The 13,209-nt window shown below is 34.6% G+C and overlaps 1 protein-coding gene across 5 annotated transcripts in view; it reads right to left on the reverse strand.

The window, feature by feature from the left end:
• Nucleotides 1-593: 593 nt before the first annotated feature.
• LOC125057091 (protein prickle-like) overlaps nucleotides 594-13,209 on the reverse strand; it is a 289,973-nt gene continuing 277,357 nt past the window's right edge. For all 5 annotated transcript variants that reach the window (XM_047660564.1, XM_047660563.1, XM_047660559.1 and 2 more), the window contains 2 exons: nucleotides 11,303-11,506; nucleotides 594-2,083 (listed from right to left, as the gene is read on the reverse strand). In XM_047660564.1, coding sequence (XP_047516520.1) covers nucleotides 1,055-2,083; nucleotides 11,303-11,506 — 1,233 coding nt within the window. In that variant the 3' untranslated portion in view covers nucleotides 594-1,054. The remainder of the gene's footprint in view (nucleotides 2,084-11,302; nucleotides 11,507-13,209) is intronic.

A 13,209-nucleotide genomic window follows, 5' to 3' on the forward strand; every position in this document is an offset into this window, starting at 1 on the left:
ATGTTTACAATGCGATACATTGAATCCGATTCTTTGAAGATGTATTGTTTTTTTGTAAAACATCGAAAGGATGATAAAACTATAACTTAAAAGTAAAATAAATTTATTCAGCAGCACAAGACTACATACAATTAAAAATACAACAAAAATACTGCAATGTGCTACTGAAAAGGCATACACTCAGCATTTATCAAATTTTACCTAAAATCTATCAAAACGAGATTTAGTTAATTTCGATTTTGATTATTCTTAAACGTTAATTTGTGTTTATAATTTCTATTGTTTACTTTTAATTAAAAAAACCATGAAAAATAAAAAATTTAGGGTGTTTATTTTGAAATTGATTCAAAAATTAGGAAAAAACGATTCATAAAAAAAATCGATTATTTATTAATCGATTTTTCATGCTAAAAAAATAATCGATTAATAAAAAATCTATTTTTTTATGCAGAATGTCACATCCCTACGGAGACGTCTTATCAGCGCAACGTTATTTTGGACACTGTTGGTTTTAAACCGTGTAGCCGAAAAGCGCAACTCGCTTTTATTTCGTTTCAAACCGCCGTTTCATACCGTGTAGCACATGCTTAAGGCCATTGACATATTTGTTAATAAGTTACATTCAATCATCATAATTCTATATACAAATTTGAACACACTTATAAAAAACGTTACAAAATACATGTTTGTACTTCTTAATCGAATTTACACTCTTAAATACGTAGACAGATATGCCTAATGTTTTAAACGATATGAGAAAGCATGGATATGTAAAAGCGCGATAATTTAACCGACCACCGGAGGCGATAGGAAATATTTAATGTCGACGATAGACCCTTTTAAGCAGAAAGGTGTGATTTGGGGGATTACCAATGCCTATTCATTGGTTAAGCCTTTTACTGTGCAACGGAACCATTACTGCGCGCTACAAAACGACAAAGCGATATATTATGAGGAAGACTTTTATCTAAAATACTATGGCGTTAGGGCTACAAAATCTAATAGTCAGTCTTTCGTTCGGAGGTTGTCGTCACTAAAGGAATTAAGGCTGAGATCACGAAATTATACAATTTTTATCGTGATGTGGGTTCTTTCTCTGCCGTTCTCGTTTCGCGCAGGCGACTGCGTCATTGGGCACGTAGGAGATCCTGACGCCGCCGTACGCGCGTCTCGTTGGCAACGTATATGATTCTGATGATGATGATGAAGAGGAACACGTGCTGCAATAACTGCTTGCATCGTCATCTCGCACCTTCTCTCTTCTAGGAGGGTCATCTGGTTCAAATGCCTCGTTGTCTCCACAAAATCGAACCGTCCGTCCACCTCTCGGCTTACGTTTCTTTCCATCTACTAGAGTCAGCTCTGGCATTGAGGTGGAATGTCCTGGGGTGACCACGGCCTGGGCTTCAACTGGGTGAGGGGGCTTCCAGTCTTCTTCTGTTTCTTCGATGGGCGTTGTTTGTATTTGGTGATCTGTCATGGTTTGCTCTAATCTTAGGTCGGCAAGGGCTCTATCAAGACTGAGGCAAGCATGTGGCGGTGGTGGTGGGTGCGGAGGCGGCGATTCGGGCATCATTTCTGACGTTGCTAATGATGCACTTGGTTCTGAATCTGCATCTATATGAGGGGAGGGCTCTCTCTGAGGTGTTCGCGGTGGTGACTTCGGTGAAGGTACTTTTCTTGGTCTCGGACCTCTATTAGGGCGAGGTCCCGGTCCTGATGAGTCAGATGGTGTCGGTGGCTCGCCTTTGGAACATGCAATAGAGCAGAAGATTGCACCTTTCCGTGGAAGGAAAGGCCGACCAAGTAGGCTTGCGCGGCAGGTATGGCAGGCGAAACATCGTTCCGTGGCGTGCCAGTGCTGCCCCTCATGCGACATCTGGCCCTGGTCTACACCAATAGGCTCACCACAAGCGTCACAGTACTCGGCAAAGCAGCTGTCAAAGCAGGGCAGGCAGTACGGCCGCGCCTCCCGCATAATGTACCGTTGTCCGCCGAGTTGCCGCGCGCACTCCGCGCACGCGAAATGCTTCATGTGCCACGCGCGACCTTCTGCCTCCGTGCACTCATCCGCTAGTATTATCTGTGAAAGATTATACAGTAAATTATAAATAACAATATATAACGTCTTAAATCTATTGGCCCGTCAATTATAAAGGTTTTCTTCAATTCTTTAGACAATTAAAATAATAGACACTTGTTCTAATTGTGGGTAATTTATGTAATAGAAACTATTTAATTTTTACTTAATTAAGCATTATATGACGCAAAAACTAATGTAGAAATTATTATAATTGGATTAGATGTGTAAAAATTAACGATCTATTATGTTTTCATCAAGTTCGTTCAAAGACCTTAGGTTTTATCCTGTCGTGATTACTAAGCGGCTTCGTGCTTTAATTGCTTGATAAAAAGTAAACTATTGAGTGTGAGTTAGAAACAATCCTAATTGAAAATGAAATAAAATTTTCACATAGTAAAAATGTTATTATAAAAAGCTTCTTTAATTAACCTTACATTAACGTTAAAAATTAAATTTTGAAATGTTTTTTTGTATCACAATATATTTTTTATTTTAATATATAGTACCGATCTTGTCACTTGAAAAAGAAGTCTTAAAGTATCTTCAGTCTGTTTATTAATGAACTAATTAATACTTCTATAATATGTATCTTAGATATATTCAAGCTTATTTTAAAAAAGGAATTTCTTTTATTTCAAATTATCGCTGAATACCGTAATAATAATAATCCGTATAATCTTTTATAATATAAAAATCGCAAAATGTGTTGGTAAGCGCATAACTCAACAACGCCTGGACCAATTTGGCCAATTCTTTTTTTATAATATTCCTTGAAGTACGAGGATGGTTCTTACGGAGGGAAAAATTAAAAAAAATGAGTGAAAGAGTCTTAAAACAACACTTTTCTATATTCCCATACATAATATTCGTAATAATACTTAAAAGTCAATTTGAACTTTAATACCATAACATAAAGTTCAAGTGTTAGTGGAGGGGTTCCGGGAAGGTAAATTTTTATTTTTTGACATAATGTATTTGTCTTATCAACTTTCTTTTTTTTATCTTACTAGCTAGACCGGTGTCCCGAATAGCAGAATAAGTATTTAAAAAAAATAAAGAATCGACTGTTAGGCGGTACGATGTTCGCCAGGCAAGCTAGTAATTCATATATTCAAAAACATTAGAGTTTTGACATGGGTATCCCTTTCAACACATTCTAGAAGAATTTACATAGTAAAATTTCTAGATCAACATTTGGTACGAATATTACGATAAAGCCATTATGAAAATCCTCAACGCTTCAGTAAGAGTGTCTAATTAATAACCCGGACAAACAAGTATAATTGGTGTTCGTTATCAGCCAGCGCAGCGGGAACAGCCAACAATGGCGCTGGGTTCCCACAAGCCGTTCATTAGTGCTCTTATTAATAATATTTTAAAACGGTACCAACTGGCTAATGCAAGATTGTGAAATGCAGTGTCAGTGGGTCTTGATTTAACTTTGAAATTCGAGTTCAATTGTTCTTCATTTTGTTAAGAATGGGTTGTTTAACGTATCAAATTGTCAAGTTCCTTATTCGGTTTAAACTTTTACTTGCACAAGGAAAAAGATTGACCAGTATTAGTTTACACTCATTATTCCTAACGGATAGGAATATTTTTGGGGACTGCAAATCGATTTTATTGGGGGCGACAAATCTTCATGTTCACCAAACCAGCTAATTAACCATATAGATTTAAAATCTTGGCACTAGGCAACTGGGCATAGAGAGAAAACATTCAAAAACAACGTTCTTCCTTACGGACAGGAATTATTTGTCAGACTTTGCAAAACAGATATTTTTTTTATAGAACAGGGGGCAAACGGGCAGGAGGCTCACCTGAAGTTAAGGGATACCGTTGCTCATGGACACACTCAATGCCAGAGGGCTCGCGAGTGCATTGCCGGCCTTTCAAGAATTGGTACGCTTTTTTCTTAAAGGACCCTAAGTCGAATTGGTTCGGAAATACTTCAGTGGGCAGCTGGTTCCACATAGTGTTGGTGCACGGCACAAACTGCCTTGACAAACGCTCAGTTGTGGAACGGCGGACGTCGAGGTGATACGGGTGGAATTTCGTATTCTGCCCCGACGTCCGATGATGAGACTCAGCTGCAGGTATTAATCCGAACAACTGATCACCAAGTTGGTGATCAACTTTCTGTGACCATCAGGTCGTGATCACCAAAAGAGCGAATTAAACAAATATACTTAAAAATGGGCAACCACTGCTAAATTAGCCATAGGTAGTTCATATGAAAAGTTATTATGGCAAAATAGACATTAGCCTGATCTTGTTGATTTCATAAATTTAATAGTTGCCAAGTCGGCTAGGTCAGGTCAGCTCCAGACTGCCTGGGAGCTACGTTATCTTGCTATCAAATGTTCACTGGCTTCTATTGTTTCAATAGTTACCTAATACAGATAAGAAATTCCACAAATGCGCAACATTGCGGTATAGCAATGGCTATGCAATGGAGCAACTTTCTCTTTGATAAGATTTGTGTACAGGTGAGTGATGTACAGATAATTTAAACTGTTAACAAAATAAAACGTTACGCTGATCCTGTACGTTTTATCTGAGGTGTCATGATCGCATAAAATTAAAACAGTAAAATAAGTTTTGGTCGCGTTTCTAGGCAATACGGTTTGCGCATCATAAAAGCAATATTTTAAAAACCGTCACATGTATGATTGTTTTTTTTAAATTGCGTTTTTATTTGTGTAATACACAATTAGTTTATTAGCTAGATTATTTCTCATATAAGTGAATGTTAAATTATTATTCTTAATGCGAACTAAATATCTTACACCTTAAAAAAACTCGGAAATGAATTTGATATGATATATTACATTAGTTCCTGATTTAAAGATTCTATAAAAACAACTGTTATATATGTATTTGACAAGAAGGATGTCAAATTTTCAATTAATTAATTACTATTTTTTATTTGTCCTACATTTGGCCTTAGAACGCGCAACAAAAAAGTAACTGTAAGACTCATTAAAACAGTCATAAACTATAACATAGAAGAACGCTCGATGTATGATGTGATTTAAACAAAGCGATAAAAATCTCAAGAATCCGGAATCTATATCAGTGTGAGAAGAATAGCACATGTCCAGTGAATCATGAATAGTTGCAGCTTATAATCATGGGCATGCCTCAGGGGTTACGCAAAGGACCTATGTTTTACCTTTTGTTATAAATAACGGGACGTAATGGCGTAGTTAGCGACAGTTTACAAATAATCGTGAGATTGCATAGACTAAAGAAATGTATGACAAGCATTGAATTATATAATCAGTTATAAGAAAGGATTGGCTATATTAAAACAAATAGACAGGGTTTAAAAGGCTTATATACGCCGAACTAAACATCTTCAAAAAGGTTTTTGAGACTTTATTAGATATAACAAATATAGCATGTAAATATATTTAAATTAGAGTTTTAAATTTAATCTTACTGTCCAAACAAGATACGAAGTGCTGGTACGTGATTTTATCTAAGACTAGACTGCTTTGGTATTAGAAATTGTACAAAAACTATTACATTATATTTATTTATTAAAACAGGAGATTTTATATACCTCATTAGTCGGAGTAGGCATTTTAGTACACACCTGGACTAAATCCAGGACGTACTAGAGAAGGGACAAGTTAAAAGTACCCATAACTGATGAGCATGCATGCATGTCATGTATGTGGATGAAGCGAGAGAGATATATCAGCAGCAGCAAGTGGAGATACGTTGTCTCCGTCTATCCCTTCGGGAAAAAGGCGTGAAGATATAAATGAAAAAATAACTTTGAAGCATGTAATAGTTGTCTGCAGGTAATCTAAAGTAAATCGATCGGATGCAGTTGACTGCAGTGGTGTGCCCGCATTTCCGGCCAACTATAACCTTGTCAAAGCCACGGTCAAAGCCTATGCATAATGTTAAAGAATATTTTAAGAACTTGAATATACGGCTGGAGAAAATTTATTATTTATTATTATTTACTTAACACACTGGCAGCTTTTAATAAGCTGATGCGCGTGTATTATGAGATTTGGAGAAACTTATCCAATCTGTTTTTAAAGGTGTTCACAGATGGTGCACTGATCACACTTTCCGGAAGCCTATTCCAGTCTGCCACTACTCGGTTTGGTAGAAAGGGAATTTGTGTTGTGTTGAGTGGTCTTAAGTTTTAAAGAAATGTATTATTTTTGCCATGAGATTCGTGATACCTTTCTTTTACTAAACAATTATTTTACTAAAAAATTAGTAAAGTTTACTTTAATTTTTTTAATTAAAATAATCTATTGTGGTGTTATAATTGTATAGCAATTAAGTTCTCACCATATGAAGACATCTAAGTTTATGAAGTTTGTAAGCGTGCCATTCTCAACCTAAAATTTAAGTTTGGGTCCAGAAACAAGACTAGGTCAATGAGCGCAAAATTTTTCTCGCATAGTCAAAGTCAAAATGTATTGGATTTTGTCATACGAAAGTCATAGACAAATTTTATGACATGGTAGGCTAGTTCAAAAAAAAAACATTGTTAAGTGCTCCCTTATTCGCTGTTTCGCTAGTGATTTTTGTAACATTTATATTTACCATAATTGTCATATATTTTAGAAAAGCTTGTAACATATACTGTATATATAGCACTATGTATGATGTGGTGAACTTTAATAAATAAATAAATTATTTACAAGTTTGTATGAAACTCTTGGACACAATTAATATGAACACGCGTTGTTGATATCTACTATATAAAAATAAGTCGGGTTTTCCTTCCTGACGCTATAACTCCAGAACTCACGAACCGATTTCCACGGTTTTGCATTCGTTGGAAAGGTCTCGGGCTCCGTGAGGTTTATAGAAAATTCAGGAAAAATTTCAACAGAAAAGCGGGATCACCAAACGAAATGTTACATAAAACGAAGCCATCTGGTGGCGAAACGGAGTTCGCCGAGTTTGCTAGTTTGTATATATCAATGATTACACATAGCAACTGTGTTTGCTATGTTTTGGTCCGTAAAAAATTTAATTTATTCTTGCGTGTAACACCCTCAATCTCAATGTCAACTCTATGAATAAAATGTTTCACACAGACAGCTCGCATGGTAGACGATTATAAAACACGACAGCTTATCAGCGAATCGACACGCGATGACAGGCTATAGGGGTAATCTTCCCTTACATATTACGTACATGTTCTTTGTAATTAACTCATTACAGACCTAATTATTTTCCATTTAATTACATTTTCCGCTTGCGAGGGCTTTAGGTTTTAATGAAGTTAAGATTTTCTTCATACATTAGACGTGCGAGTTTCTTGGTGTTCTCATCGCTGTTTTAATGGTTAAACTGAAAGGTAGGTGATAGCACTCATAGTAGTTCATTTAGTAACGATTACTCAAGTAAAGATTTTAGATTCAGCTGGATAAATGTTTCATGATAATTTATTCAATTTAGTCGTTAATGGAGCATTAACTTTTTTGACTTATACTGTAATATTTGTACAAGCGAACATTAGAGAAAGTGCTTTTACACAAATCTAAACAGAATATATAAAAATAAAATAAATATCAGATTTCTGTATCTGTTTTATGATCATTTGTCAATCTAATAGGCAAGTAAGTGATCAGCCCTCTGTGCTTGACATACGCCGTCGACGCTAGTGAATTCCATTTCGGTTTTCATTTGGTGTACCTCAAACACTAAAGGTCTAAGGGAAGCCGGTTTCCTCACGATGTTTTCCCTCACCGTTCGAGCGATTGTAAATACATAGAAATAAAGTTCATTGGTGTACGGGGAGCCGGGGATCGAACCTACGACCTCAGGGATGAGAGTCGCACGCCACAGGCCAACACTGCTCATATTTATATAAATGTACCTATATATGTATATAGAAAATTTCTTCTTTATGTTTAGGGCTTTTTAATTACCAATCTACCGTGACAAATATAGACCGTTACCGATGTTTTGTTTTCTATATCGAAGTATTTAACAACTCTTTCGAAATAAAGAACGTCTCGAATAACAAAGTCGTAATTGGTAAAGTTTTCCCATTTTCCGATATTATTGCTTTCGTCTCGACGATATAACTCTTCCTATAATGGTATTGTTTTTATAACTTTGCAATCTAAATTTAAAGTATAGTATACTAAACATATGTTTTTGTCTTAGCATGGCAAAACGTGACAGTGATTTTGTTCGAATGACAGTTGAACACCATGATAGATGTTTTGTTTAAAAAAGTATTTGATTTTGACTGAAATCGGAGAAAAATCTTGACAGCGGTTTTTTTTCAAAGAAATATCTACGAATTGTTTTACGATATGTTAGCACAAATGATAGGCACGCGACTCCTAGGAGGCCCATGAAACCCAACCCAACCATTTTTCTGATATCAAAAGTACCAGCAAGTCTGATATCAAAAGTCGACGGCGTAGGTGCTCGTCTTAATAGCCTAAAAGTATCAGCAAGGAAGAAAGCAAAGAAACAGATACAGATATGCGAAGAGGAAGGGCCGTTTTTGTTATAATTACGACTGGTATAATGTAGAAACCGGGAAACATGTTAAAAATGCCATTTTTGTGTAGAGGGGAACAATTGTTATCAATCAAAATGTGCGGAATGCGGTCAAATTGTTTGAGTGTGTTCTTAAAACATTTAGGGCTTAATTAGGGTTTAATTATATTTAAGTGTCTTTAAACACGATACAGTTGAAGTACCACTTAAAAATGTAATGAATATCATATGAAAAGTATTGTGGAAACATTTTGCGTCTATTTCTTAATAAGTGGATTACTGTGACATGTCGCCAAATGTCAGAATACTAGTTTTCTTTTTCAAAATGGCGCAGACTTATACATAGACAATATTAGGCTTTGGCTTTATAAGTTAAAAATTGTTTTTAGAAAAGCGGGTGTACAATTCGTTGACCTCATAGCCATTGTTAGATGGAAGTAGCCCTTTCGACCCAAATACCCCCACAGTTTCCGTTGGGGCGACGTTTCCGATTTAACCACGGTTAGTCTAAGAGATTAGTAACTAAAATACAGGTTTTGCCAGACTGTAGCGACTTATGATTTTTTAACTATGTATAACTCTAATGCAGCAATTTATGACGTATTTGTATTTCTTTACTTGGGTGATTTAGATTTAGTTAAGAATATGGACCTAAGAGTGTAATAAAATTTATTCCAAAGACTTATCAAATTTATTTGTGAAATAATTTTGTTTTGTTTAAATTTTTGTAATAGCGGCTCCAATTTTTTTTTACAAAAATTAACTGCTGTAATATGTGATGAGGAGCATCTGATGGTTGAATGTGCTTACAAACATTTTATAAAAAAACCTTGGCGATTTAAAAGATAAATTATTGCCAGTTCTCGTTCTACGCTCTTGTTTTGAGAATTAGGTGTAAATGTAAATTTAAAACCATTTTTCTGACGTTCATAAGTGTGCATTAAGGTATATTAATACATGGTATTTTCATCTCTTACGCTAATCGTCTAAGGGTCGATGTTTTCAGAAGCAATTTGATAACACTTGATTTACAAGCACATCGACTAGGTTATTAACCTACTTACTTAATTAAATACATCAAATTAATTTATTTCAATAAAACCTAAATATAACAATCAAAGATACATTCATCGTGGGGTTCTACTGCACAGGCGCTAATTAAAGATTTATGATAGATAGTACTGGTGACCCCAGAGCTGGTGCTTTCCTTGTTCCTCAACAGCTGCCAGCGTTAAAAGACGGCCACCGGGACCAAACTTTTTGAATTTGTTTTAATTTTCTTTTGATTAATTTTTAATTATTTTTATTATTACTATGTAGGTTAAGAAAATTGTAAACATTTATTACAATTTATTTCGGACATACATAAAAACCTGTTTTTATTTATTTATGCTCTCTAATATCACACATGTTACAATGGGGACAATCAGATACTTATGAAAATATGTTAGAAAAACAATATTCACGTGTGAAAATCATATGAGAAGTTTATAAGGCGCTGCGCTAACCAGATAGAGGATTATCAAAGCTATTCCCTTACTTTCTTTCTAATTATTCCGTACTACTGTACGGGAAAATGCTTTAAATCGTAAAAGATATTAATTTCAGTCACTTCATTTATTATTCAAAAGAATAATGCTTATAATGCTGAAGAGTGCTTACTGGCTATACTCTCGGGGCGTAACTCCGACGATTACGGTAATTGACGCGCTTATAAAGAAAGCCTTAGTGAACAATGTACGGCCTTGATACAAGCCTCAAATGTATTGATGCTTTTTATATTATAATCTATACAAATAAAAATGATTTGCAACATATGTTGCTAAGAGACTCGACGACGGCTGGTACCAATTCGAGTAATTTATTCCATGTTCTCTGGTTTTAACGAAGAGAACATTTTGAAAAATTTAAATGTTTTATTCTGAAAAAGCGAATTCTATGGGGTATCATAGCAAAATGCAAAAGGTAGGCTAATTAAAAAAAAACATGTGTAAATAAAATCAGTGCATAATAAAATGCTTATTATATATTTTATTATATATATTAAGACATATTCCAGTAGCTACTAAATAAGTTACATCTGCTACTTGTGAATTGTATATCTACTATTTGTATACATTGTACAGTACGTTTTTATTAACGCCAAAAAAATTGATTTATCGCAAAATCACCAATATCCGTTCAGAAACAAACATCGCGGAAAGAGCCTATTAGGGGTTCAACCCCTCATCGCTAAAGGTACTTGATCTAAGAGCCAGTTAGCACGTGGTTATTGCAAAACGCAGGTGTTCTGTCAAGCGAAGATAAACCACTCCTTATATGGAAATTGTATTCGTTTTAACAACAAACTCCCAAGCCAAAAATTAAAGAAAATTAGAGGATTATCACTGGATAAATTCGGAGCTCTCAAAAAATTTGACGATCCTAATCCTTAAGATTGATTTGCTCCAGTTCAAACAATTTGTATGACTCAAAACTTGGCGATTAAAAAGAGTGGCGGAGAGTTTCTTGCCAGATCTTTTGACAACTCTACGCCCTTGACTTGCGAACTGGTAGTAAATGCTAATTTAGAATCAATTTAACTTCTTTTCTGACGTTCATAAGTGTTGCCTACATGAAGTTATTTTGAGTTTGAGTTCTAGCACTTAAGACTAACGTGCACTAACAATATTTCACTAATTTAAATGGTTAAATCATTATTAGAAATTAATTATTTACCTCATCGCAAGCGGAGCAACGCGGCTTCAAATTTTCGGCATGATGTCGGCCACAGTAAAGTCGCCCGTCTTTCCAGAAGTAGACCAGGTCAACCAGCAGCTCCTGGCAAGTGGTGCAGTTGAAGCAGGCGGGATGCCATCTCGCTGATGGTCCAGCCCGAGCCGCGGAGACACACATGTCGCCCGATGATAGTGCCTCCTCACACTGAGGACAAAAATTATATATGGATTAGTGATTAGTTTTATATTAATAATCTATGCAATTATTATTATTTTTTAAAAACAATACCTAAACTTTACTTCAAATTTGGGTTTGAGCATAAATTAAATGTTTGAAAAGAGACTAGAATATAAAACTATTACGGGCTGAGTAAATTTTTTTTATCTTTTTCTTTAAGCGTGAGTTATGTAACCTAACTACGAACTAACTATTAGAACTCTTCAATAATTTAAGTTAGTTTTTTGTTAATTGAGCGTCGCAACCCCACTATCCTTATGTTATCTTAGTTATAGGCTCATGTTTTAAGCAATTAAAGCCTCAAATAAAGTGTTTTATTTGAAGATATCCAAACGAACTTAACTCGTGGAATGTTTCAGAATTTATAAATAAATGATATCTTTAAAAAAACTTACAATCTACCTCAAGGCAGATATTTGATTGACCATCTATGTCAAACAATTGCTTAGTAACTAAAATATCTGGCATGTGTCTCTCGACTCGAAAAGAGATTTTTTTATTTTGAAAGTGACAACGTGAAGAAGATTTTCCTTTTTTATACATTCAAAGACAATATACACGTAGAATCATAGTTAAAAAATGGCTGAAAGCATCGCATAGCAAAAGAAGTTCAGTAACAAAGTATTTAGTCAATTTATAGGTATTTATATATATTATATTATGTGCTAAAGATATGACAACGTCTAGAATTCATAAGCCGAGCGTATAAGGCGAATTTATTCTGTCCTCTGCCCATACCCTATACCTAATGGAGAGAAGGTCGATTGTTCTTAAAATGGTCGCGGGGCGAACGGCATTGTTTTTTGTAATCGTATTATTGAAGGATTTCCTAGTAGACAAGTGCACTATTAAAAATAATTCATTCGCAATTCGTAATACAAAAATTTAATTAAAGTTAGTCAAATTTATGTATGCGTGTGTATTAGGACTTAGGACAAAGTTGTTTATGTTCTTTTCTTTTGATATTCTATTAAAAAAAATGTGTGCGTGTAATAGGTGTACACAGTACACACGTTAGAAGTGAAACTTCTTTATGACCTTAATTTTCGAAAAATGATCTACTATATGCAACTTTACAGAAATTGGTTAAATAAAGTTAAATTAGATAAAGTTTAACAAAAGGCTTTTATTATCATAGACATGAATACAAATACAATTATTTCATTTTAACTTATTACTGTACTACTATGTAGTACTAAGATCATTACAGAATTTCATTAATTGTAATAGAATTATTAGTATTACTATCATTGTTATCGTTATTATATATTTTTGTTACTAATGGCTTCGACTCTCTTTGGATCAACCGTGGTAGGGACAAGAAAAAGATGGCGCGTAACCGAAAAATGTGACAAATGTGTGTAAATTTTTTTCCCACGCCGATAAAGAAGTTTCACTTCAAAAGATGGCGCGTAACGAAAAAATGTTACACTACATTTTTTTCCAACCCCGATAAAGAAGTTTCACTTCAATAATAGCCTATTTGACAATGAAAAATAAAGATTAAAAAGCGTTATGGAGTAAAAGTTAATTTATCAAATAATCCATAATTAAAAATATTGATATATATTTATACGTCAGTCACGTGACACAAAGTGGTCACAGATTTTTCGAATAGAACATTTTTCTTGTAAATAACATTTATTCTTCTGTCTTATATTACTACTGTC

The sequence above is a fragment of the Pieris napi genome, chromosome 16, assembly GCF_905475465.1.
Source record: "Pieris napi chromosome 16, ilPieNapi1.2, whole genome shotgun sequence".
Lineage (NCBI taxonomy): Eukaryota > Metazoa > Arthropoda > Insecta > Lepidoptera > Pieridae > Pieris > Pieris napi.